At 38.4% G+C, this 25,405-nt stretch overlaps 1 protein-coding gene across 2 annotated transcripts in view; it reads left to right on the plus strand.

Annotated features, from left to right (window-relative positions):
* LOC107218459 (brain tumor protein) overlaps nucleotides 1-24,204 on the plus strand; it is a 157,907-nt gene extending 133,703 nt beyond the window's left edge. For both annotated transcript variants that reach the window (XM_046742926.1, XM_046742925.1), the window contains one exon: nucleotides 17,073-24,204. In XM_046742926.1, the coding sequence (XP_046598882.1) occupies nucleotides 17,092-19,386 (2,295 nt within the window). In that variant the 5' untranslated portion in view covers nucleotides 17,073-17,091 and the 3' untranslated portion in view covers nucleotides 19,387-24,204. The remainder of the gene's footprint in view (nucleotides 1-17,072) is intronic.
* Nucleotides 24,205-25,405: the final 1,201 nt, after the last annotated feature.

The following is a 25,405-nucleotide window of genomic DNA, read 5'->3' on the forward strand; positions in this document are numbered from 1 at the left end:
CCGTCACACGAGGCGCCGGCGTCCCTCTTATGGTGGGGAAAAAAGGACTCGAGGGAACCGAGGCTTTCCATCATTCGGAGGCCAAACTCTACGGAATCTTTATTTGTTTTTGAGATTTTTTCAAAAACAGTCGCACCGCAGAAGCGAAATTTTGCGGTTGAAATAATCAACCGTTGATCATTTATCGTACCAAACAGTGTTTTTATGTATTTTTAATAATAGTATATAAATATATAAAATACTGTGCTCGCACACACGAGCGCGCTCTGCAGCAATCGACGATTAATCGTGAAACAAGAAAAATTACCGACGTTGTATAATTGCTATACGAAAAAAAAGGAATTTAAACCATTATATTCAGTTTTATTTATTCTACCGGTGAATGGAAATTTTAAGGTATTCTTAGAAACCTCGTTTAAAAGTAATAAAAGTTTGAAAATACTGTATTGTATATTTTTGCAAGAGAACGAGGATTAATATACAATTTTTTCAACGAAGACGATGTCGCTTTGTCGTTGGAACGAGTTTTCAATTCAATTGACACAAAAACGAACTTCCTAAACGTCATTTTTGCATTTGCCAATACTTTTCCCCCTTATCATTTAACGAAATTTTACCATATTTTTCATCCACCGATCAGCGAAATAAGTAAAACTTTTGTAATTGATTTTCTTTTTTTATCTCTTCTTCACAACTCCGCGATTATACAGTTACCGCGTATAAATGCAACGAAAAATATGCTTGCTTCTCTATCGTCATTTATCATCCACTATTTTCACCCACTCACAATACCACTCGTTCTCCGGAATAACGAGGATATTTGCTCGAATGATCGATTGCCGATGCAGTTGTTCAACAATGTGAGATTGATAACATTGTTGCACGCCATTATCATTCTCACGTATTATGATCAGTATTATTGATATTATATATCGCCGTTACAAACTCTATAATAATACCTGCGTACCTTATTAATTTCAATGCACACACAAACTCGTTGCCCGCCCGATGAATCAAACTTTTCCCACCCACGCTACCTGCTTCTGTATACTCACGCGAATTGATTGGAACGTGCAGATCAAAGTCGACATGTACAGACAATGTCACTGTATATTGATATTTGTGTACCACTAACCTACACATATATCGTATAACAATGTTTAAACATTCGTCAATTGTAGATTGTTTACATGCAAATATAACGTCACGTTTTCAATTTCAATTATTTGATCAACAAATGTAACCAATCGCAACAATGCGAGGCTGTGTCGAGTTTCTGCATCACTTTTCAATTACTCATTCTCCTTTCTTTTTCTCGTCCTCTTTTTCTTATTCTTTTTATGCGAATGGTGATAGAGGCATGTATCGATGCATATAGCCGTGGCCATAAGTGTGAATATGGGTCTGGGTTGATCTTGATTCTCCTTACAAAGTTTCTCCCAATTGTTACCAATTTGTTTTCTTTTTTCTTTCTTTTCTTTTTCCTTTTTCTGCCTCCATCAATTTCACGCGACGTTACAATCAGTCTCAATAATTGAAACGTCTCCGTATTACGTAGGTACGCGAGATTGACACTGAAAACTTATTGTCTGTTCTGTCTGTTCTTTTTCTCTGCTGAGATAAATTTCACTCGATGAAAGTTTAAAATTGGATTGCTATGCAGCGGCGCATTTAGATAGTTTTGAGAATGAGATAGATGGGAGAATTAGAGAAGGGGATAAAAATAACAATGGAATATCTTGTTCAATTATCTTACTATCGGGAACAAGAGGAGCCGGCCATTTGTATCAATCTAAATGATGTATCGCGGGCCATCCCTTTTCTACACAACTTACACAATCTGCAACTCGTGTAACGAGTCGAAACTTTCGTATTTTTACAATGAAACATCGTGGAGAGGTAAGGTGAAAAATAGTTTCCTGCTTCTTGGCTACATGATCGTTATCCAGGAAGTTGAGTCATCCTCACTACTTGAGTTAAGTCGGTTAAAATTTATAGCCTTTTACAATATATGTAATATATATTAATACACCCGAAGATAAATAAACGCATCCGTTGATATCTCTCTCACTCTCTTCACTGCATGTGTGTAAGGGTGATTTGAGAACCTTTTTTTTCTGCTTTTACCCCCTGAGATGTTGGTGTTTCATAGAAGAAGAAAGATTCTCCCAAAAAATGAACTCTTTAAACTCGAGACTAAAAAATCACCTCGAAACTATTTTTACCGAATAAAGAGAAAATCGTTGGTGCTTTAATGATGTCAACGACGCTAACGATGAAAACGTACGGTGTATGATGAAGTAATTTTCTTGCACGATGGTATAAAATTTTTGTAACAATGCGCAAAAATAAAAAAACACACACACACACACGTGCGCAAACAAACGCGAAGATATTTCCATACGTATAAATTGCAGATACTCATCCTCGGTAAAAAAAAAACACACACACGATGCACAGAATATACATATTCAAGTATTGTCTTGATCAAGGAATTCGTCGGTTTAATTATCACCCCGTTCTTGAAGAATTATGCGGGCGTATGTATACATATGTATGTATATACACACTACATATGTACATTCCATTAAAATTTATGAGAGGTGGAGATGTTATTAAGCGGCGCGGAAAGGGTGGTTGGAGAACCTCCTCCTTCACCTCTTCGCTGGCAGTTCAAGTCGTCCAAGCTTTATGGTACATCTGCTGCACTCTATACCTAGCCATGTGAGTGTATATATGTACATGCGTTACGTAGATCTATAGCATATATGTTGAGACCGCACATACCGTGGAACAAGTAACCGCAAGCTACGCTGCTATGCATTACACACAGACACACGCATGTGTATGTGTATGTATAATACATAGCAGCCGGTTGCAGCTCCGACTGCTAATATTATCAAATGCTTCTTGTGGCAAAACTATTAAACATAGCGATATGGTGGTTTCGTAGACTTTTTTTTTTTTTTTTGGTATTTCGCAAACCTATTTCGTTCGGAGAAGGTCGATGAGGAAACGTTTCAACATGACTCTACGAAGTCTAAAAACGTTTCCTCGTTGACCTTCCCTGACGAAATATTGGCGGTAGACTTTTTTTGTAGAGCTTATCCAGACCTTGAAAACTGTCGAACATGACTTTCCTCTGTCTCTAAGGGTCTACTTAGTCAGTGTTCTCGTACAAGTGTGTCATCCCGTTTCGAATTGGATTACAAATATCTGTAACATGTACAAAAGTATTGATCTTGTTGCAACGAAATATAGCCTACATTTTGGCCAGACGTTATAATTACTATCCATAGAAAAATTAAATAATCAAAATTGGTTCGGTACTTCTCTAGAGTTATACGAACTTTGGCAAACGATGATCCTCAAAGTTTTAATGTTCTGTTATCTCACCATTAGGGATGTCGGCAGATTTATTATTTAAAAAATTTTTTTTTCACCCATTATAAAATAAGATTTCATTTTTTTCAGGCCTTGATCTTTTTGAATATTATAACTATTCTAAAAAAAAAAAAAAAAAAAATGAAACGGTAGTCAGATACATCTGGGATTGAAAATACGTTATACGCAAACATACTTAGTTTTTTATTATAGAACAATCAACATGACGTAAAAAAAAAAAAAAAAAAAAAATGTAGCCTGGAAATTTGTTTGGTATCTAGTACGTATAGTTTGGTATATAACTTATCATAATTATTATTAAAAGCTCGTATCCACACACAAGAGAGAGTCTCACCTTGTATCGTGCTGCGCATATTGTAAATGCGCCTTGTATGAGACAAATGTCATTGTGTCAATGTTTAGTTTCGTGGATTGTCGTTCGAAAGAAAGTTCAGCATGAAACGTACTTTTACACTTGCGTCCGAAGAAGACGGTTGGACTTCTTGCGGTAGAGAGTCGAAAATTAAATTCTTTTTTTTTTTCTTCCCTCTTTCCTACCCATTTCTTCTCGTTCAATCCTCCCCCCCCCCCCCCCCCCTCCTTCTCTTTTGTCGTACCTCGCGGTTATTCACAGTTTTCATATTTTACATCGAGCCACACTCTGCGGGATCCGTACGGTGTGTTCGGATATACGATGTATCGTTTTCATTCTCGTTTTTCTCTGTAAAAAATAAAAAATAAAAAGAAGAAAAAAAAAAAATGCCTCCGACAATTATACAGGAAAGAAAAACTTCGACATCAAAAATGCAGTTGCAATTAATTTTTCAAGCTGGTGAATATTTACCGACTTGAACAAATTACAAGTGATTTGGTAATATTTACTTCGCCGTGGTAAAGAAATGGATAAAAAATGTATCCCCTTTGGCGAGGAAAAATAAAAGCAAATCGAATTCGAGGCGATCGTTAATGAAATATTAAACGTACCGAGGTTAGATTAAACTCTTTTAAGCAACTCGAGATACTTTTTCTTTGATTCACACCTGTGCGTGGGTAAAGGAAAATCAAGTTTTTTCAATTCTCGTATCGATAATTCCATCATCATCGTTAACTCGACGCCACCCAATGCAACGCGTGATGTAGATACAATCCGTACTCATTTATTTACACGCGTAAAACAATTATTTCGAACATTTCAATTTTACTTTCGTATATAATCAATGTACACAATCTCAAGACATACCCGGCTGATCATTACATACTGTAAGAATAATTTTTGTGATATCACATCATGATTATCACGTTCACGATATTTAAAAAGAAAATGAAGAGGAAAAACAAACCAATCGACGTTACAATTTTAATTGCCTTATAAGGCGGATCGATGAACCCACAGCTTTGACGATTAGCGCGCTTCTCGCGTATGTAAGTTCTTCCGGTTATTGCGGAATACCTTTTGACATTTTTATTTTAATACGTATGACGCTTACGTGTACACACATGTTAATTAAGAGTTACACGTACCTGTACGTATCAAGGTTTTCGGATCATTGACACGTCGCCGCGAGTTTCGACAACCGTAAACTTGACTATTATAATTATAACGATCGCTAAAATAAACGACCGACTACCGGCTCATTTTTCTCTCGCTCGCTCGCTCGCCTTGACATCTCACGCCAAATTGACGTTATATATACATATATATATATATATATATATATATATATTATATCTACAATGTATGTATGCAAGATATAGGTATAACATACACCGGTATGTATTTGAATCTTCTTTATTTCATATGAAGGCAACGGCCAATAGCAACAAACAATACGGCGAGCTTTCATTTATTATAATTTATCACCTATTATAGTGGAATGTTACAATCGAACAGAGTTCGTTGAACTCTACTTACAATTTTTTCACGCATACATGTAATATTTTTTTTTTTTATACTTTAAAAGACGAGTAATTATCGGTTTTTTTTCCAAATCGTGTCATCCGTCATCGCACGTTTCATTTTTCGTCTCCCTTTCAAAATTATTAAGCTCCGTAAATTTCTGTCAGATATGCAACAGATGTGCTGAAGACCTGTAATATCCCATATTAGTTTAAAAAAGATGTTGCTCGAATTAATCGATTAACGGATTGCTTTCATTCCGTTGGGTCGGAATATATGACAAATCACGAAAGAAAATTATATTCATATTCCTTCTCTTCTTATCAGGTTGCGTTTTTTTTTTTTTCCTCTTTTATTCTCTTTCATTCTTCACCATCCGTGTAATGGACATTAAATACGGCACGCCAAGTTAGACTGTATTATACACCTCATATCTCATTCCATTATCAATGGAATTGTAAAACTGGCCAGGCAGGAAATAGAAGAAACTGTCTACCATAACGCTGGCCGCATCATATGCAGACACGTAACGCACGTCATATTTTGCAACGAAGTTATTACCCTGAGTGAAAATAATCATCGTCATCGTCACTTGTCGTTAACGTTACTATTTATTATGCATATTATAATAATATTTACACGTATATCTGTATCTAATTTATTGGGACTTCCTCTGTTTTCTTCATCGGCACGCGTTTATTATACGTAGACGTCTTCGCGTTTCGTTTTACCTCACATCTGCTGTTGTCTTGTCATTTTGATATTGACATACTGTTTTCATTACATACGACTAGTGTATATTTGCCATCTGTCCACTCTTTACCAAAGTATGAGAAAAATTTTTGAAAGAAATGTCGTTGGATATTATAGGGGGGCGGTAAACGTCAAATCAACAGATAAGCAAAAAAATTTTTTTTTTGAATTTTACTCGTGCGAAACGTCAACCATTATTAAAATTTTACACGGATCAAGTATTTTTTCTGCAATTTTGAGTTTTTATTGCATTCAGTACGTTACTCTTCGAATAATATCGTCGGAAATTGTCGTTCTTTGAAAAGCTTATTGCGTCACACTTTCACGCAAACGAAGAAAAAAAAAAAATTAAATAAATACACACGGCTGTTCCGGCAAAGAAAACAAAAATTGGCTTCTAATGTGCAATGTAACGATTGACTATATTGAATTTTACCACTAATCATCTGTTATTGACAATATTTACAAAAGTTTGACTATTTAGAACAATACAATCTTACCCATTATATTCATTTTACGTTATTTCAAGGTGTATTTTTTTTTTTTTTTTTTTTCGTGCAAACAAGTGAAATAATTCGATGGTTGATCATCGGATTGCAAATTATACTCAGAAACTGTCCTTCTTCATGCTGATATCGAGTATAGCCGTCTAAGTACTCAAATTGCTGCGAAGAAATGAACAAATAAATAAATAAATAAATTTTTAGGGCGGGGTGGGGGGGGGACGACTTTTTGAAAATCGGTACCAATTGTTTACTTTATTCGGAATCAGTGTCTGCATGATCATCGTACACTGTAGAATACTATTAATTCAAACAGTCGAAAGAATACTTGAAAGTTTTGCGTAACTTTCTTAATACTTCGAAATATCGAGCCATCGTGAAATACCTGGCTTTTTTTCTGTTTTCTTTAACTCGGTTTATCCTGTGAGCAGCTCTTGAATCATTCTCTCTCATCGCGGTATCCGTGGGTGGCGAAGAGATTAAGGCACGCCACCGAGTAAATCTCGTACAAATATCACGCACGTGCTCATTGTGTAATATGTAATTTGTATTCCGAGCGTAAAAAAAAAAAAAACGACGCTTTCGTGCGCACAGAGAGAGAGAGAGAGAGAGCGTGTGCGTATTTTATCTACATACTTACAATTTAGGTAGGCAGAGGGACATCGTTGAGGAAAAAGGAGTAAATCCGGGACTCTTGAGGTTAGCGGCCACTTGACTGGTTAAATTGCAAAATTGTGCGAAAAACAGACACTGAAGCGTTCACGCGTGGGTGACGAGTTTCAAATCACACCTTAGAAATTACTTTGTGTGCACGAGTGTCCGTGTACGTGTACAACGAGGTAACGGGAGATATGAACGAATCGATAAACGTTAGTGTATACTCATTACTGTCAGAGGCGGACAGTCCGGTTAAAAAGTGAAATGATGAAATGAAAATTCGTAAGGTTGAACTTGAAATTGCTATTGAATTTGGATTCCATTCAAAGTCTGTTTGACTCTCGACACGGAAAACAACTAAAATATCTGCCTGAATGCAGAGATACAGGAATTTCAATTGTCAGTATATTATAACTTTGATAAAAAAATAAAAAAATAAAATAAAGGTGAGACTGAGATTCGTAATAAGTAACGAAATGTTGATATAAAAGTCATTATTTTTAAACCGAGGAATAACTGAATATATATCATTAATTTTATCATTTAACACAATTTTTCACCGCCTTCGCCGAAAAACTGTTTTACTAACAAATGTAGGACGCAACAATGCCCGTGTTTCATTATTATAACCAAAAACCTCTCGCTAAATAAATAATGTTTAGAAGAAAGTTTTTACACTCGTTATATTGCTGAAACAATCTCGTCTCAAATTTATTTCACGTTGTTGCAGCCGGTATAAATTAAATTTTTGTACTTCATTAATATTTTAATCTTTAATATCCTCAATTTTTTCATCGCTTTCGTTAAAGCGGGACGAAGCCTTCCTGTTTTTGATATAACCGTTTATTCTTCCTGAAACAAAAAAAATTTATTTCCGAATCCATCATTCCCTCGCAAAACACACGTATAAATAATTATTGTATACACTTGTGTGATAGATTAGTAGCAATTTTTCCCTCGTTGTTACTTATCGATTTTTTCCACGTTTTTTCTCTCATTCTTCCTCGCGTTTTTCTTTCAGGCCTTCTTGCGTCGTCAATCTTGTCTATTCTTTGCAAAAGAATAATACTGTATATTCATCCGCTGTAAATAAACATAGATCAATTGATTTGGCGAGCATGCGTACGTAATAATACATCAGGTGTTTATATATACGTATTATACATACCTATGTATACCTCTAAATTCAACTTTTACGCATATCACGCGGCACAAGTCAGAATTAATCAACGATTCGGAAATATGTCGAAGAATTGTATTACGTCTCATGTTACACATATATTATATTATAACTTCCCAACCACTCGCGAATAATTATATTTATCGAGGCTCCGTATATTTTCATACATTTATATATTACAACTACACCTATTTTATGCCTCATTCGCAAATTATCGATTATCGATGATCAGCCTAATTATCCGTCGATATATCGATTTCCTTAATTTATGGACAAGGTACAGTGACGTAATTCGCAGACAGTTGTCAAAGTTTTGGTAAAGCGCGTTCGCATTTGTATATGATATACGCGTTATCGTTGAACAGAGATAAGAACACGTCGTTCAGCTTGTCCACTGTAATTATTGAAGCTAAAATTGTTTTTGTTTGAAACTTTACAGTTATTTGAATGAAGTGACAAATCGATCCACGGATCGTGTGTCGCCGTTTGGTTATAACCGGTATAAGGTTGTAGGTATCCACCTACACACGAGGTAATAATAATGCATCATCGGCGAGGTTCGTGTAAGTTGGCCAGCTCATGCTTGTGTACGTACATAAACCTAATGGTATTTAGTTTTCAATTAAAAAAGGATTAAGCAACTTGGTAAGAGTAATTATAACGAAGCTCAACGTTTTCGCTGCGGCAACGCTTGTGGATATGTAACGTTTATAAAAATTAAGTTATTAATAGTAGTTCGCAGCGGGTGGTTGGTTGGCCGAAAAGTTTACTTCTTGATTTCGCGGAAATTTCCCGAACCGATGATTAATAAATGAATTTATATTTCCGCTCCGGGAAATTTATTGATGTTAATAAGAAGGTATAAAAACGGGGTCATTTTTAACTGCAAAGGATTCCGCGCGAAATCTCAAGTCTTTGGATGAAAAAGGAAAAAAAACAACTAAGGGGAATATTGCTAGGCGCGGAGAAGGGGTGAAAAGGGGAGGGGGGGGGGGGGGGTGGATGGATGGGAAATGTCGAGAAAATGGCGACGGGGGAATACTAAAGTCGTTTACTTTAGAATTAAGGTAAATATCCTTGCGAGGATTAACCGAGTTAGAAAATAAATTTGCATTTCTTACACACACACACACACACACACAGAGTAAGTCAGGTTCTTTAGAGCTCGGCAACGCGGCGAAGTCAAGACGACCTTAATCTAAAATCCCTCAATACTTTTCAAGATCACATGCAATTACACTAAATTCTCCCAAGTTATATGTAAATATATATATATATATATATATATTTTATATATTTACGATTCGGTGATGTAGATGAAATTTCGCAACGCTTTCACATCGTTGTATAAATAATGTAATAAGTATCGTAGTAAGAGGATTCAATTTGTATAATATCTTTAAAGTTGCGGTAAACCTTTTTTGTTTTCTACTTTGTTATACATTTTTTGTCTTCAACTATAAAGATGCGACGTTTTAAACTTTGTATATTACATCGATCTATAATACAGACACATTTTTACTTTGGCAAATATTTTCGAGCAGAATTAACGTGGAGAATTTTTAATTTTCCTGTAAGATTCGTATATCGTTTCCTTGTATTATATATTGGCACGAGGAGGAGACGTTCTTACTTACACACGTGACGTAGGCGTATTGATTTTTGTATCGGCAATGGACAGCGGGTAATGGTCAGCTCGAGTTCACTTCCTGTGCCACACGTTTCACCTAGGCTCCGTAGTTTCACGATTCTCGGGTTCGAATTACCCTCGACGTTGCTGTTGTTGAACGCGCCCCGAAGTTGTATATTCGTACGTATATAGGTGTGGCAATTCGATATACACCTGTGTAATATCTCTACGAATAGACGATGATGATGATGGTGATGATGATGATGATAATGATGATGGTGGCGGTGCATTTATTAATCCGGTAAAATAGACGCATGTAGACACGTATAATATGCTTCTTTTATACCCGCAAGTAGGCAAAATATTCCCTCATACAACGATAATGAACGTACAAAGTATGCTTTTGTTATAATAGTCTCGTCTGATGAATCAATATCTCATTACGTTTTACTATATCTTTGTACACAACTGTTTCCAGGATTGATTTCATTTTTCTTTTCCTTTCTTGGTGTTCTTTTTATTTCAAACCTTGTGGTTTAAAATTTTCCTTGGAATATATGATAGTGGATGGTTTTTTTTTTAACGTTTTATGAATTAACGTCGTCTTAATTACTTGTACTCACGATCGTTGATATTGTACAATTCGAAGGTGTAATTAATTTGATTAGGTAATTCGAACTTTAGAACACGGTCAACCGAATGCTAATTTATTTCACACCGCACGCCATCAAGGGGATAGGAAAAGAAATTTATGATATGTAGTCTACGATTATCAATTAACAACTGTCAAACCCTGCTGAAGAACCTCATCAAATTCAATCATCCGATTTAAACGATTCGAACTTATTCACATATAATCATCGTTATATATGTACTGCAGTAAAACTGTCCGACTCGTAGCGATATTCTTTTACAATTCGTTTACCTATCTTTCTATGTTTTATACGCCTAAGATTAAAAATATCACCCAAGCTTCAACGACTCCCCGAAATTCTTTTAACCCCGCATGTAAAATGTGCCTGATTGAAAATTGTATAAAAAAGAAACAAATTGTCAACTCATTACGGAACAATTTACGTAGAAATTGTATACCTATTATTCATATTGACTCTATACCCCCCTAATTTCGACGAAGTATGGGAACAAGACTTTTGACTCTACTCTGAAAACGTATCGTATTGTACTGTAAACGTAGACATTCGCTTGAAACTGACGTCGCCGATTGAGGAAATATCTTAGTTAAAATGTCGAAATTTACTTGAACCTCACGGAATTCGGATCACCCGGTATAATCGAACCCTCGCCCTTCTCGTCGAAGACGGCTTCCACCAGTATTTCGCCTTCCCTGCTTTCGCCCCTCGTCGCCTTGGCAACAGGTTGTGACGTTGGGCTCGAAATATATGATTCCGGATGTAGAAAGACGTCTAACAATAAGCTAGAAGGAAGTAATAACGTGCATGGAGTCAAACCTCGATTTTGAAAAATCGAAAAGACGTGGATCGTTCATTTGTTGCTATTAATTACAGGAAGAGGAATATTTAATTGGAAACTTTTGTACATTTTTTCGCGACTTAAACTCCATCGACTTTTCGTAGCATTCGTGACGTTTTTCCAACAGTACCATGTACTTGACAGTGAGTTAAAAGTACGGGAATCACGAAATAAGTATCTTATATTTTACTAAAGCTTGAGCGATGGAATTTCTAAGCGTAGAATCAACTCCATTGTTGTTTAATTTGTTCGCTACGGCGAAACCCTCATTTTAGCACAGGATGTATAACCACGAACGGAAACATGCGAATTAATCCTGATGTTGTAACGAATCGTTTTTCGAAAGGTCTTCGAACTTGATCTTATATCATGGAAATTTTTACTCGGACATTACTTTGTTGCACTTTGTTGTTTATTAAATTTCGACAAGAAGTTACGCATTTTTTACGCGTTTACACGTTTTTACGCGCAGCTTGTGTATGCAGTCTTTGCATTTGCAAATTAGTATTTATAAATCCAATGAAACTTCATCTTTCTTCCCCATCAACACGACTTGTTGTTTTCCTTTCCTTATCGTGAAGAAAAGGAAATGTGTATTTCAATAGAATCGTTTTGCTCCCATAGTTCGAGGAAAGTTTCGGATTATTGTTTCTACATTTCACATTAAACATCGTAGTATGGTCAACAACCACGGAACAAATCTCAGAATTTCCTCATTCCTTTAACCACAAATACATTTTATCTTGTGTAAAGAAGACAAAAAAAAAAAATCGAACGAAATAAATTTTCCTATAACACGAACTCAATATTATCTATGTATCAAACTGCCGAGAGAATTCACACTTGCTTACAATTAGAAATTGATGATATCGAACGATTGAAAATCGCGTTGAATACAATTGGAAATTTGCTCCCTTGGCAAAAAAATAAAAATAAATAAGTAAATAAAGTCGAAACGTTGAAAATATTTTCTCCGTCAAGACCATTTCACTATCTAACAATTTCAAGTGTCCGATCACAACCGTCCGTCATTGTTGTAAGATTGATCAAAACGAGATAGCGATGCGTTTTGTTTTCGGACACACCGGGTACATCACCTCGGCAAATGCATAACACGGCAACACGCCAAGGGCGATGCACCACCCGGTTTTCCCCAGGGGAAAAACCACCCCTCGGCATAATCGAGAGGGGGGTAGATAGTAAGGGTTTGAGGCGGTCGATGCAGTTGCCATGCCAACGAGACGACGGCGTCGCCTCTCCCTTCTTTCGCGGCGTCGCCGCTCCCTCCAGACCTCCAGACCTCCAGACTGCCCCGATACCTCACACCGCGGTTGGTGCATTCAACTGCACCCATACCCATGAACGCGTAAATGCATACGCGAACGGCTAGACGCGGATGCTCGTTGTATTTTTTTGTCGGAAGAGACCAAGAAGACGAGGAGGTCTTTTCCTTCTCATTATCCTCTTAATTTATAACCGGTAATTAGTGGACGGTTCACGGTTTAAACAGCATTTACACGTTGGTGCGGTTGATTTCAGGACATTTCGCGGCGTTGGCCGGAGTATCGAATTTCAGATGACCGGAGATCGCTTGAATTAGTCGAGCTTTCTTTCTTTGTAGGGCTAGACTTGCTGGTATCATTCGTTTACTAAGCTGCACTGGTTGGATGCCAACGAGGTGCAGATTTTTATTCACGTGTATAAGCGAGGGGGTGTTGGATTGTTGAAATCGCAGACCACTTTCGAAAGCAGTCGTTTTAAAGTCGTTTGAAATCGCTTGAAACCACTTGAAATCGTTGCAAATGCTTTTCACTCGATCTATGAGTGAATAACCCCTTGCGTATGAGGTAGTGAAGACTGACGATGAAAGTTCCGTCAAGTGAAACCTTAAAATATTAGCGCTACCCTGTGATGAGGAATACCGTATATACTGCAGATATTAACTCTCTAAAAGTATTTAAAAAAAGCGATAAACTTCGCAACGTGAATTTGACGATGAACTTTCGTGAAAAATCGTTACTTCGAAAACTCATGCGTTTCAAAGTCATATCAATGTTGAAAAATAGCGATACATTTCAATGTTTCGTTACGTCAACGTTACTAACTTCAATATCATTCAAAAGCCTCCCTCATTGCCAATATTAAATAGACCACGGTTTTTGCAAAGTATATTTTCTCTCGTGAATCCTCAGCTCGCTTCGTCGGCAAGTAATTTGCAATTAGTATCTAATACCTCCGTGACACAGATGTTCTGTAATATCGTATCTGCCATGATGAAACTAGTGCGATAGTCGCACGTTGTGGTTTATCGACCGATGGATGAGATAGTTGTGGTGGCCAGTCGGGAGGAGGAGGATGAGGATGAGGTGGCGGTAAAAGATTTTACTTTCGCTCCTCGGAACGTCTAGCTTTGCGGTATGTATGAGTAATACTACGTCCGTGTCTGTGGGAGTATCACCGCGCATCGGTAGAAATAATAATTATTCGCACTCGCAAAGACTCGACGTGTAATTACGCCAAACAGGCCAGACTATAACGCCAACGTTATACCATCTACTGCTGAACAACAACTCGTGGAAGCTAATCCGACAGCTCTTATACCTACTAGAAGTACTTAAAGAACTTTTACGGTTCTTCACAGCCTCGCCGTAGAAGTACTCACCTACATAGCTTCCGAAATCTAATTAGGTTGGATGGTGGAAGGTCTACCAAAGTCGGTGGAAATTGCGAAAATGCACCTTTGCTGTGAAAATTAGTATCCGCAGTATGCTCGCATCAACGATATCGGAATTCGACGCAGTCGAGTTGTTTTCAGATTATTATCGAGCACGATTTACAGTCGAATTAAATTCCGTAAGCCTCCCATCAGACTTGGAACTAAATTGTAGCAAGATTTTTCTCAATTCAGTTGAATATCTTTATCTGAAAACCACTTCGTCAAAGGTGAATCGTTGCTCGTGGAACCGCTTCGCGAAGTTGTTCAATCTCGTGAAAGGTACTCTACTGATGGAATCGATAGTACGGTCGAAAAGTCAACGATACACTTTTTTTTTTTTTTTTTTATTTGCCAAACGACGCGAACGTCGACCTCGAAAACCACAATCCTTGGGGCAAATACCTGTAATTGTCATCGAAACTCCTCTCCCGTTATTGGTACTTCCTTGGCCTCTGCACGCGTTCAACCAGTGAAAGGAAATACCTCGACGAGAGTGTATCCCTAATTCCATGGATACCGAAGAACGCCAATGGAGGTTTTACTCGTCGAAACGCGACCCTCGGGGGATGATATTTCCACCCCTCGGTCCCTGCTATCCGGATCTCGAGTCGCCCGAGCTCTGGTGATCGATCCAGGGTGCACGCGGCTTGCAGCTGCGTAAGTGCGTCCGTGAGTGCGTGTGGGAAACCTTCCTGTTCAATGCGCGCACGCTTTTGTCCCTGTAGGCTCTATATGCAAGCGTGTATGTGTGTGTGTGTGCGCGTGTGTTCTCCCTACCGAACGCATATATACATATATTAATACGTCGGAATGAGAGGAGGGTGATTCCATAAATAGAACGCGATTCGTTGTTGGGGTTGGATATTGAACCTCGAAAATATTGTGGGTTGGTAAGTTGGTCTTTACAGGGGATTGACGAAATTCTATGGTTCTTTCTTTTCTTGTTTGTTTATTTATTTATTTATTTATTTATTTTTTTTACGTATTAAAGGAAAATTGACGATTCTTTTCCGAAACGTTGGAATACACTGCGATGATAAAGTCATTTTAGGCAAACGCTTCCATTCTTGGCTGTATCCCCAACGAGTAAGTGACATAGTCAATTACTTTTTCGTATCGATGAATTTAATCATCAGTTGGGGATTGAAACGTCTTTTTCGTACTTTTTAGATTTCATTAGTTCTGAAACTACGCAGGTTCTTTTCTTCTTATTTTCACACTAATATAACAGTCCACTTGCTATACTCACGCGTATTAATAGTCCCTGACGAAGTGTGTAGAGCGCGAAATATAATATTCGCGAAAGCGTTCGCAGTGGCTTATAATACTACCTACCATGTACAACTTTCACTTTCGTTTCCTGAAATTGATAGTGACGGATGTACTATAACCAATTTTCTAAAATTGTCCACCATCAATTCGGCGAAGAGAATTATCGATCATTTCTAGACATCGTCGTTGGGGCGAATTGTTACTATGCATCAAATTATTCGACAATTTTTCATACGAATACGTTGCATGTGTAAAATAATTTTTACGCTAATGAATCGCAATATCGACCACTCGTGGAGTGACATACAATCACGCTTGCGTCGAGGACGTTGATGACGAATATCCAGGTGAATTCCACGTCCTACTCCGAGAGTCGGTAGAAGCCACGTGGCCCCCGCACCATCCGGTTCCCCTCAACCTCTCGAGAGCCGCCAATGGCGCAAGAACGCGTGAGTTCCATGACCTTCGCACAATGTGTCCTTGGGTACCACCTGGGAGGAGGATGTCTACGTACGGGTGCCTACGTGACGGTGTAAATAATGGCCCGCATCAGCTAACTATCGCACACGGAAGTTTGGCTCACATTTCAGATTTTAGTTCATTACGGTCGGGCGAAGAAGAAGTCGTTAAGATTGCAAACGTATAATTGTTCCAAATCGCGCCGCTGCTTCATACCTCGCCTTTCAGCTCCCAGATCGCAACTCGCGTTTGCACCGTTTCCGATTATTCGCAAAGTATGACGGAGTCACTACTTGTTCGGACACGTTCGTCACCGTGACAAATCCAGTGTCGAAACTTGTTAGTCATTTTGATTCTAGCTATGTCTCTTGGTCTTCGGTTTTGAGCACTCTATCTAGAGAGTTCTTTGGTTATTATGTAGGGGAATTATATATTCCGAAATTCATTTGCCAATCATTACTATCAGATCTTATGTACCAAAAGTAGATTCAACGTTGAATTTTTTACGTTGGCTTTTTCTTGGTCAGTTTTAGACATTTTCCGGTATAACCTTACTCTGATAAGCTTGCAAGTAAACTTGTTCATTTATCAAATCAATGTTCAAGGCTGAACGTGTTTCAATAAGGTCTCATGACAATGATTAGAATGAGGTGATTCAAGTTGGATGGTAATTCTTTTGTTCCTGAACAGTGAAGTCAGTCCTTGGGATTACCAAAGATTAATGTTTTTGAAAGAGAATGGGTGAATAATAAATTTGAAACTTGAACTTGCAGTTAACAGACATTTAAAAATCATACCGTCTTCGATAAATGACAATTATAGTTATATAACCATCATACTCTGAGTCCAGCAAACCCCGAATTACATCACATGCGCACACAACTATGGAGCGTATTGTCAAACGAATGTTGAAAGTAGTGCAATACCAGCAAAGCTGTGAGAGACAGCCAAGCCCAAAAATACCCAACTCCGTTCAATGATTTCGGATCCTTTCGGATCTTCAACGAGATTGATGAAATTACGGGCAATTGCACGAAAGTAAACACGCGATGAAACCTTTCATCTGCCACGCCGTTGAACGAATTGTAAATTTAAAGTCTGACGTTGGTTTCTCTTTAATTGTGTTGCAGGGATGCCGGTTGACTGAAGATGGCCTCACCGACACCATCGTTGGAATCACGTGCAAACTCCCTTGGATCGTTATCCTCGCTGTCCCCGTTGACGGTGAGTGGAAGCTCTCCACCGGCAAGTGACTCCGCGATCTGTGACGTCGACAGCTGCGATCATTGTCTCGACGCTAAACCCGGCGACGCACCTTGCCCAAACTGCCGTCTTGGCGGTGTACGCTGCACCGGTTGTAAATCAACTGAATCCGACGCTGTTGCGCGGTGTTTCGATTGCGCAAACTTCCTCTGTCCAAACTGCGTGATGGCGCATCAATTCATGCACTGTTTCGAGGGACACCGGGTCCTCAATCTGGGCGACTCGAAGATCGACGAGCCGAAGCACAACCTCGTGGTGAACGGCGGAAACGGGGAGAAGACGCTCCTATGTCCAAGACACAAAAACGAACTTCTGAAGTACTACTGCAAGTCCTGCGGCGTTCCCGTATGCAAGGAATGCACGGTATCGGATCATCTCGCACCCCTTCACGACTGCGCGCACATCTCGGAGGCCGGGCCTCAACAGTTGGAAGCGGTAGCACGAGCCGTTCAAGAAGGGAGAGCGAGGGCCTCGGACATCAGGACGGCGGTGAAAGCCGCGGATCACGGAGCCGCCAGACTTCAAGTACAGTACCACAAGGCTCAGAACGAGATAAACGACACCTTCCAATTTTATCGGTCGATGCTCGAGGAGCGCAAACAGGAACTGCTCAAGGAGCTGGAGTCGGTATTTTCGGCGAAGCACATATCACTCGGTGTCGTTACACAAAAGGCGAACGATACCGCGGACAAGATACAGCAGACCTGCGACTTCGTGGAGCGACTGACCAAGTACACGACGGTCACGGAAGTGCTGATGGTCAAGAAGCTCCTCGACACGAAACTTCAGGCTTTGATAAACTCCACCCCAGACGTGACGAACCACTCGGCGGATCTGGAGTTCGTCAGCAACTATCAGGCCATACAAGTCGGCGTCAGGAACACCTTCGGCTACGTCAGGAGCAGCAGCGAGAGCAACGCCGGACCCAGCAAGCAACCGCCGATCGCCAGACCCACGGCCCTGTCGAGCGGAAGCAGCAACGGCAGCAGCGGACCCGGAAGCGCGGGATCCTTGGGAGGACTCCTGCTGGACAGACCGTACAGCAACGGACTCGTCTCGACGAGCACGACGTGCGCCGTCTCGACGTCGCCCTCCCCCTTCGAGAGCAACGTCATATCGAAGAGGTTCAGCACGGCAAACAGCCTCGGTCCGTTCTCGACCACCATAAGCGACTTGAACCTTAACGGCATGAATCCATACGAGAAGTGGAGCAACGGCGGATGCGACGCGTATCCGGTTCCGGCGAACGAACACTTTCCGCTTCCTCAAGCACCCGCCGATTCGGTGCTCGATCTTACGTCGAAGCTCATGTCGGCAGCGATATTTCCACCCAAGTCCCAGATCAAACGGCAGAAGATGATCTATCACTGTAAATTCGGCGAGTTCGGGGTTATGGAGGGACAGTTTACCGAGCCGTCGGGGGTCGCGGTCAACGCCCAGAACGACATCATCGTCGCCGATACGAACAATCACCGCATACAGATATTCGACAAGGAGGGACGTTTCAAGTTCCAGTTCGGGGAGTGCGGAAAACGGGACGGTCAGCTCCTTTATCCCAACAGAGTCGCGGTCGTTCGCACTTCCGGGGATATAATAGTGACCGAGAGGTCGCCGACCCATCAGATACAGATATACAATCAGTACGGTCAGTTCGTGAGGAAGTTCGGGGCTAACATACTTCAGCATCCCCGAGGCGTGACCGTCGACTCCAAGGGGAGGATCGTCGTAGTCGAGTGCAAGGTCATGAGAGTGATAATATTCGATCAGGCCGGGAACGTTCTTCAGAAGTTCGGCTGCTCGAAGCACCTCGAGTTTCCAAACGGGGTCGTGGTCAACGACAAGCAGGAGATATTCATCAGCGACAATCGGGCCCATTGCGTAAAGGTATTCAACTACGAGGGTGCCTATCTCAGGCAGATCGGCGGCGAGGGAATAACGAATTATCCAATCGGCGTCGGGATCAATGCCGCCGGTGAAATACTCATCGCTGACAATCACAACAACTTTAATCTCACCATATTCACTCAGGACGGACAACTCGTCTCGGCTCTCGAGAGCAAGGTCAAGCACGCACAGTGCTTCGACGTCGCATTGATGGACGACGGTTCCGTGGTACTTGCTAGCAAGGATTATCGACTTTACATTTATCGTTACGTTCAGGTACCGCCTATCGGAATGTAGAGGAAGAGTCCTTTTTTTTATTATCGGTAACCGCAGAGCGAATCGCTAACTCGCCTCTGGCCTTCTCTATTTTTTTTTTTTTTATTATTCCATCGCTCGGGCAAAGTAACAGAAAACGAAACAAAAGAAACACACAAATTCACACACACACTATATTTGTCCCTATTTTATTACTACTACTACTACTACTACTACTACTACTACTTCTTATTACTATTACTACTATTATTACTACACTACTACTATACGTAATTTAAATCGGTGTGTGCGTACGTGTCCAGATGCCGTGTCTGTATAACGGTGAGGAAAAAGAAAAACGATGGAGAAAAAAAAAAATTCGTACCGTTCGAAGGTGTTTGTTTGTTTGTTCATTTCAATGCTAGGATTATTGGGTCATTCAGATTGATGATTCCATAAGTTAATATTATCATGACACGGCATGTATATACATATATACGCATATATGCATCGCCAAGGCACTAAAATTAAAATTCCAAAAACAGACAGACACAGAGGACACACACACACGCGCGTGTACCAGCCACCCCCTTAATAACGTGCATCCACAAAAGCGTGAAGAAAGAGAAGAAAAAAAACACACACACACACACAAAAATGAAAGAAAGCACGAAGACAAAAAAAAAAAAAAAAAAGTGAAATGAAAAACTTACTTGTTAATGTTGTTATAACTGATAATACTGTTGTTGTTGTTTAGTTGTAGAGCTCGCCGCCGCTAGTCACTTGTTCTCCCTTTTGCTCCCATCTCATCTTCCACTCGAACAAAAAACAAATGGATTACACGAAGTAGCAAGGAAAAAAAAAAAAAAAAGAAATCGAAGCAAAAATAATTAACGAAATCACGATTGAAAAAAAAAAAAAGAAAGAAATCCCCCAACGCTTAATTAAAGAAAGAAAATATTATCTTTCGCGTATTACGATCATTAATCATCGTGTCCATGATCGTCATACCTTCCATCCGCATACAATCATCGTCATATTATATCTATTATTACGAGTATATATACTTACCGCTTTGTTATGTAATAATCGGCATTCGGCGTGGCGTCTGCTGCAGGAAAATTTTCTCCCTTCATACTCTACCTTCACCTCTCGCTCCGTTCTTTTCGTCGCTCTCTCATTTTACAAAATTCAAAACTCCATTCGCATTTATTTTTTTTTTTTTTTTTACACGCGCATACGATCATTCCTTCCTTCATTTTTCTCGTTTCCGACTTGTACGCGTATCGTTTCCGTTATCCCCTCCCCCCGTGATGTAAACGGTGGTCCGAATGAAACTTGTTTACATCCACCTTTTTACACGATCATATTACGTAAGTAATTCGTTTTCCCACCTCATCGTCTCACATTTTATCATTCATTCGTATTATTAATTTTATTATCATTATTATTAATAATATTATTATCATTATTATTATCATTATTATTATCATTATTATTAATATTATTGTCCTCATTATTATTATTATTGTTGTTGTTTTTACAAATCGAAAGATGTCCTCTCTGCACGTCTCGACGACTCTCTTTCTCCCTCGCGATTCTCTCTCTACTCGCAACAAGCCCTCAATTTGTTATATATTGTCTAATTGATTAGGTAACTTAATAACGAAAAGTGGAAGAAACAGAAAAAAAAAACAAAAAAAAAAACAAAAAACAAAAAACTTAATAATTGTGAATACGACTCGATATTTTTAAATTATGCATTGGTGTGTGCAAATTGTACGCGGAATATAAGATCTCTGCGAGAATTGAATTTAACGAAAATATACTCACAAATTTCAGATTACGCGCGTTGCGTTGCGTTTTCGCAATAGATCGAGTACTTCATATGTATTATATACATGTTCTAATTGTTACGCGTTCGTTGACAAGTGAGAGAAAGAAAGTGAAATGAAAACAAAAACGAGGAGGGGAAAGAAAAAAGCAACAAAGAAAAGAAAACAGAAGAACACAAAAATCAAAAAATAAACCTCGTAGGTTCTTTGTATCCAAGTTTGCAATGCGCGCGCGTTGTTCCATCAGGATTCTCCGCGTATAAAGAATGTCTTCGTTGCCGGTCTCTTTCTCTCTCTCTCTCCCTCTATATGTATATATATATATATCTTTCTCTCTTTCTAACCATCCCCCCCTCCCCCCCCCCCAATAAACGAATAATAAGGACTATGATAAGCTTTATCGTTCGCAGTATTACGCACTTCTACTATTACGTAGACACAATTAGCACAGGTATAGATTATATTATGCACGTATGTGGGTATATTACACAGACGACAGTTGATCCTATGTAGTATTAATTATTCGATATCGCCGTTTACGATATCATTTCACCGGAAACTGCAAAATTGAATCCAGATCCGCACCCTCGCAGTTATGCCGCCACGTTATACACGTTATGCCTATAAATAATTAATATACGATGTACAATGAGAGCACGAGCAGCGTACCTATATATACCATATGTGTATTAGTTGAACATTTCGCACAAGCACGTATAGAGAGTATAGTATAGTAGTGAATTAATTATTGCATTTTTAAGCGTTTGTTTGTTTGTTTGTTTGTTTGTCTTCTTTTCTAGTTTTATATGCTGGACGTTTCTCTCTCCCTCTCTCCCTCTCTCGCTCTTCCGTTATTGTTTCTTTTTTGCTCCCAGTTCTTTTTGTTTCTAACTCTCTCACTGTGTACGTGTTCAGATGAGATCAGATGAGATCAGATGAGATGAAATTCTCCTCTTTTCCTTTTCCATTATAACCGTCTTTTGCTCACTGTTTCTCTCTCTCTCTCTCTCTCACTCTCACACATGCCAGTGATTGTATCGCATTGGCAGTGTTTTACTTCCTCCTTATTCGAATATAGTATTAATATATTTTGTTGGACGAGAGTCGCGAATAAAGTCCGATACGCGTATCCGCGGGCTTACAACTCAATTTCGTGCATGATTACTATTACTAATACTATTATTATTATTACTATTATTATTATTATTATTATTACTATTATTATTATTGATGATTAATTATTATTATTATTTCTTTTTACCCACTTAACCCGATGTTCGGCCACTGCCCCAGCTATAATAGACAGAATGACGGATACCACGGTGAAAGATGTCATGTATGAGTAGGTACATTGATTATGCATTCTACATATGTGTTAGTACAACTTGTAATATTGCAGCTGCGATAATAATTGAATTACATCATATACCCAGAATTACAATTATTATTACATTACTTAATTATCGCGGACGATTTAAGAAAATTCTTATTACATTTTACTAACGGAAAATACGGCTAGCTAGCAACAGCCCCCCACCCCCACCCTGAACGATCGCATGTCATAATTCACACGCGCATTACCTTCGCGCAGATATAAATATTTGTTTTCTTTTTTTTTTCATCCTCAATTTGTTTCGTTATTTGTTTTTTCTCGATTCTAAAAATTTGTAAATCAAATTATTTTTTCACGTTGTTTCTGTTTTCCAGGGAAATTTCTCATCTCGTTTGATTATTCGTTGTATTTTTTTTTTTTTTTCCTCTTTCTCGTTTTTCACCGTTACTTTACTTATTTTATTTAAAAATACAACGACATATTGTAACATAAATTGGACAACTAAATCGTATGTAATATTTATACGGACAATTGTCCCTAATTTTCTTGAATTTTACTCGCGCCAAATCGATCGATTTTAATCCCCGCGATAGTGATTTATTTATCTTTATCCGATTCGACAATTTCGGCGAGGGGGGAAGGGAGAAATTGAAGATGAAGAAGAATTGGAAAATAGTACGATTATAGCCTGACTGAACAAAGCTGGAGGATATCATTTTTATCTCTGCTCTCAGGATCGAGTTTATTATTACTATATTCAAGACGGACCAAGTCAAGCATTTTTTAGGCGTGGCGCAGATGCCGTGCCATGTACGCATATATGTTTGCCAACCCATACATATACATGTATATAGGCACATGTGCCGTGGATATCTCTCTGTGTATATAAAATATATACTTATAAGTATATATTCATATTCCCGGAACTTGCGGACAGATAATTATTCTTATCGTCCAGAACTTCCGGGCTACTTCGGAGTACTCACTGCCGTATAATAATTGCTGCGACACAAGACGTTCCATCATCTTTTACATGCTCAAATTAAAATGAATTCTATGCTTTTGATTATAATTGTTATTTTTAGACGAGAGTGTAATAATATAAATATTCCATCGGCAATTCGAATATTACATATTTTCCAATTTTTTTTCCTCCTCGTATTTCCTGTATAATAAAAAATTACTCAACTTACCTTACTACGCATATCCAAAGTTCGTCTCTCCGTCGTGAATTCGAGAATTTCAATTTTTCACAACGCCAAAATCCTCTAGTAACTTATAAATACGACACAGTCTTGTAAATACCTTATATACTTTGTGTGACGTTATTATTATAATATACGGGCGTTTTCCCTACACACTTGACAACATGAATTTTTTTATTATCGTTTTGGATCACATTCGGTAAGATATGTACACATATATGAATATATTTAATATAATATCAGAGCGGGTCGTTATAGGCCTATTGTTTCTTGTTTTCTTTTATTTCATTTTTTCAGCGAAATTTAATACATGATTATTATTATTATTAATTATTATTATTATTATTATTATTGTCCTTATGTAGGTATAGGTGTTATAATTCTCGTTGTATAATCGACAAGTCACACTTCTCTGGAATGAAAGACAAGAAATAATTTGAATGAAAAAGAAAAAGAAAACAAAGAAACGAACAAAAAACCGAAAGAATGAGAGAAAAATTGCAAAGTGGCGTGTGTATAACGTATATATATATATATAATATAGATTCTGTAATGTGTAACGGAGCACCAAATTCTTACACGATTATGAAAAGTAATAACGAGACGACGAAAGAGAGTGAGTGAGAGAGAACAAGAAAGAGAGTGAAAGAGAGAGAGAAAGAGAGAGAGATAAGAGTGAATAAATTGAATAAATTGAAGAGATGGAGGGAAAGGGAAAGAAAGAGAGTAAGGAATCCTATCAAAAAAGCCGGCGCACTGTTGGTACTATATACCGTTGTTATTTAATTACTGTTAACATGTACATCTCGCGTATTTGTTTTATGACGTCTATTCCGGGTTTTTTTTTTTTCTTTTTTTTTTCTCATACATTAGTATTAATATTTTTTTTTCTCTCTTCTCTCGTGCGCATATACGAAATAAGAATTTGGCAAATAAAACGGGAAATAAAAGAAAAATCATTAACAGATACGAAAAAAACGATGCTGAAAGAAGAAGAAAGAAAAAAAAAAAACAAAAATGACAAGCGGCATAACAGAGGACGTCCTCTTCACGAATGCAGTGAGACGCGTTAGCATAAAATTGTTATTATACTATTGTCGATACTATTACCGCTAATTTTTACTATTATTACTATTATTACTATCATTACTATTATTATTAATATTAATATTAATATCGTTTGAAGTCGTGCTATTCTTATTCGCATGCAGAGGAACGTAATTATGCAGCAAGTGTGCCTGTATAATACAGATGGCATTGTTATACTGTTAATACTTGCCGGAATTATGTTGACGCGCTATGACGTGAAAAGTGGGAGAAAAGTGAGAGAGAAAGAAAGAGATGAAAGAACGGAGAGGTTGAATCGGTTCTACTACTATATATATATACACATATCGATTTGTTTTATTTAATTTTTCTCAATTCTTATGTATATAAATATATATTTAATAACTGCTTTGCGTATACGAACAAAAAAATTTGGGGCAGGGGGGGGGGGTGGAGGGCGGGCGGTTTAAAAAAAAAAAAATAATAATAAACGTCAATCTCCAGCACAAGCGTTGCATCACGTTTTATAATAATAATAATAATTATAATTACTGCGACGACGAACCATTCGCCACGTCCCGTAAACAAAAGATATACGTAAAGAATAACAACAATCTTGCAAATTATTAATCATCCCACTG

Source organism: Neodiprion lecontei, chromosome 6, assembly GCF_021901455.1.
Source record: "Neodiprion lecontei isolate iyNeoLeco1 chromosome 6, iyNeoLeco1.1, whole genome shotgun sequence".
NCBI classification, from domain to species: Eukaryota; Metazoa; Arthropoda; class Insecta; order Hymenoptera; family Diprionidae; genus Neodiprion; species Neodiprion lecontei.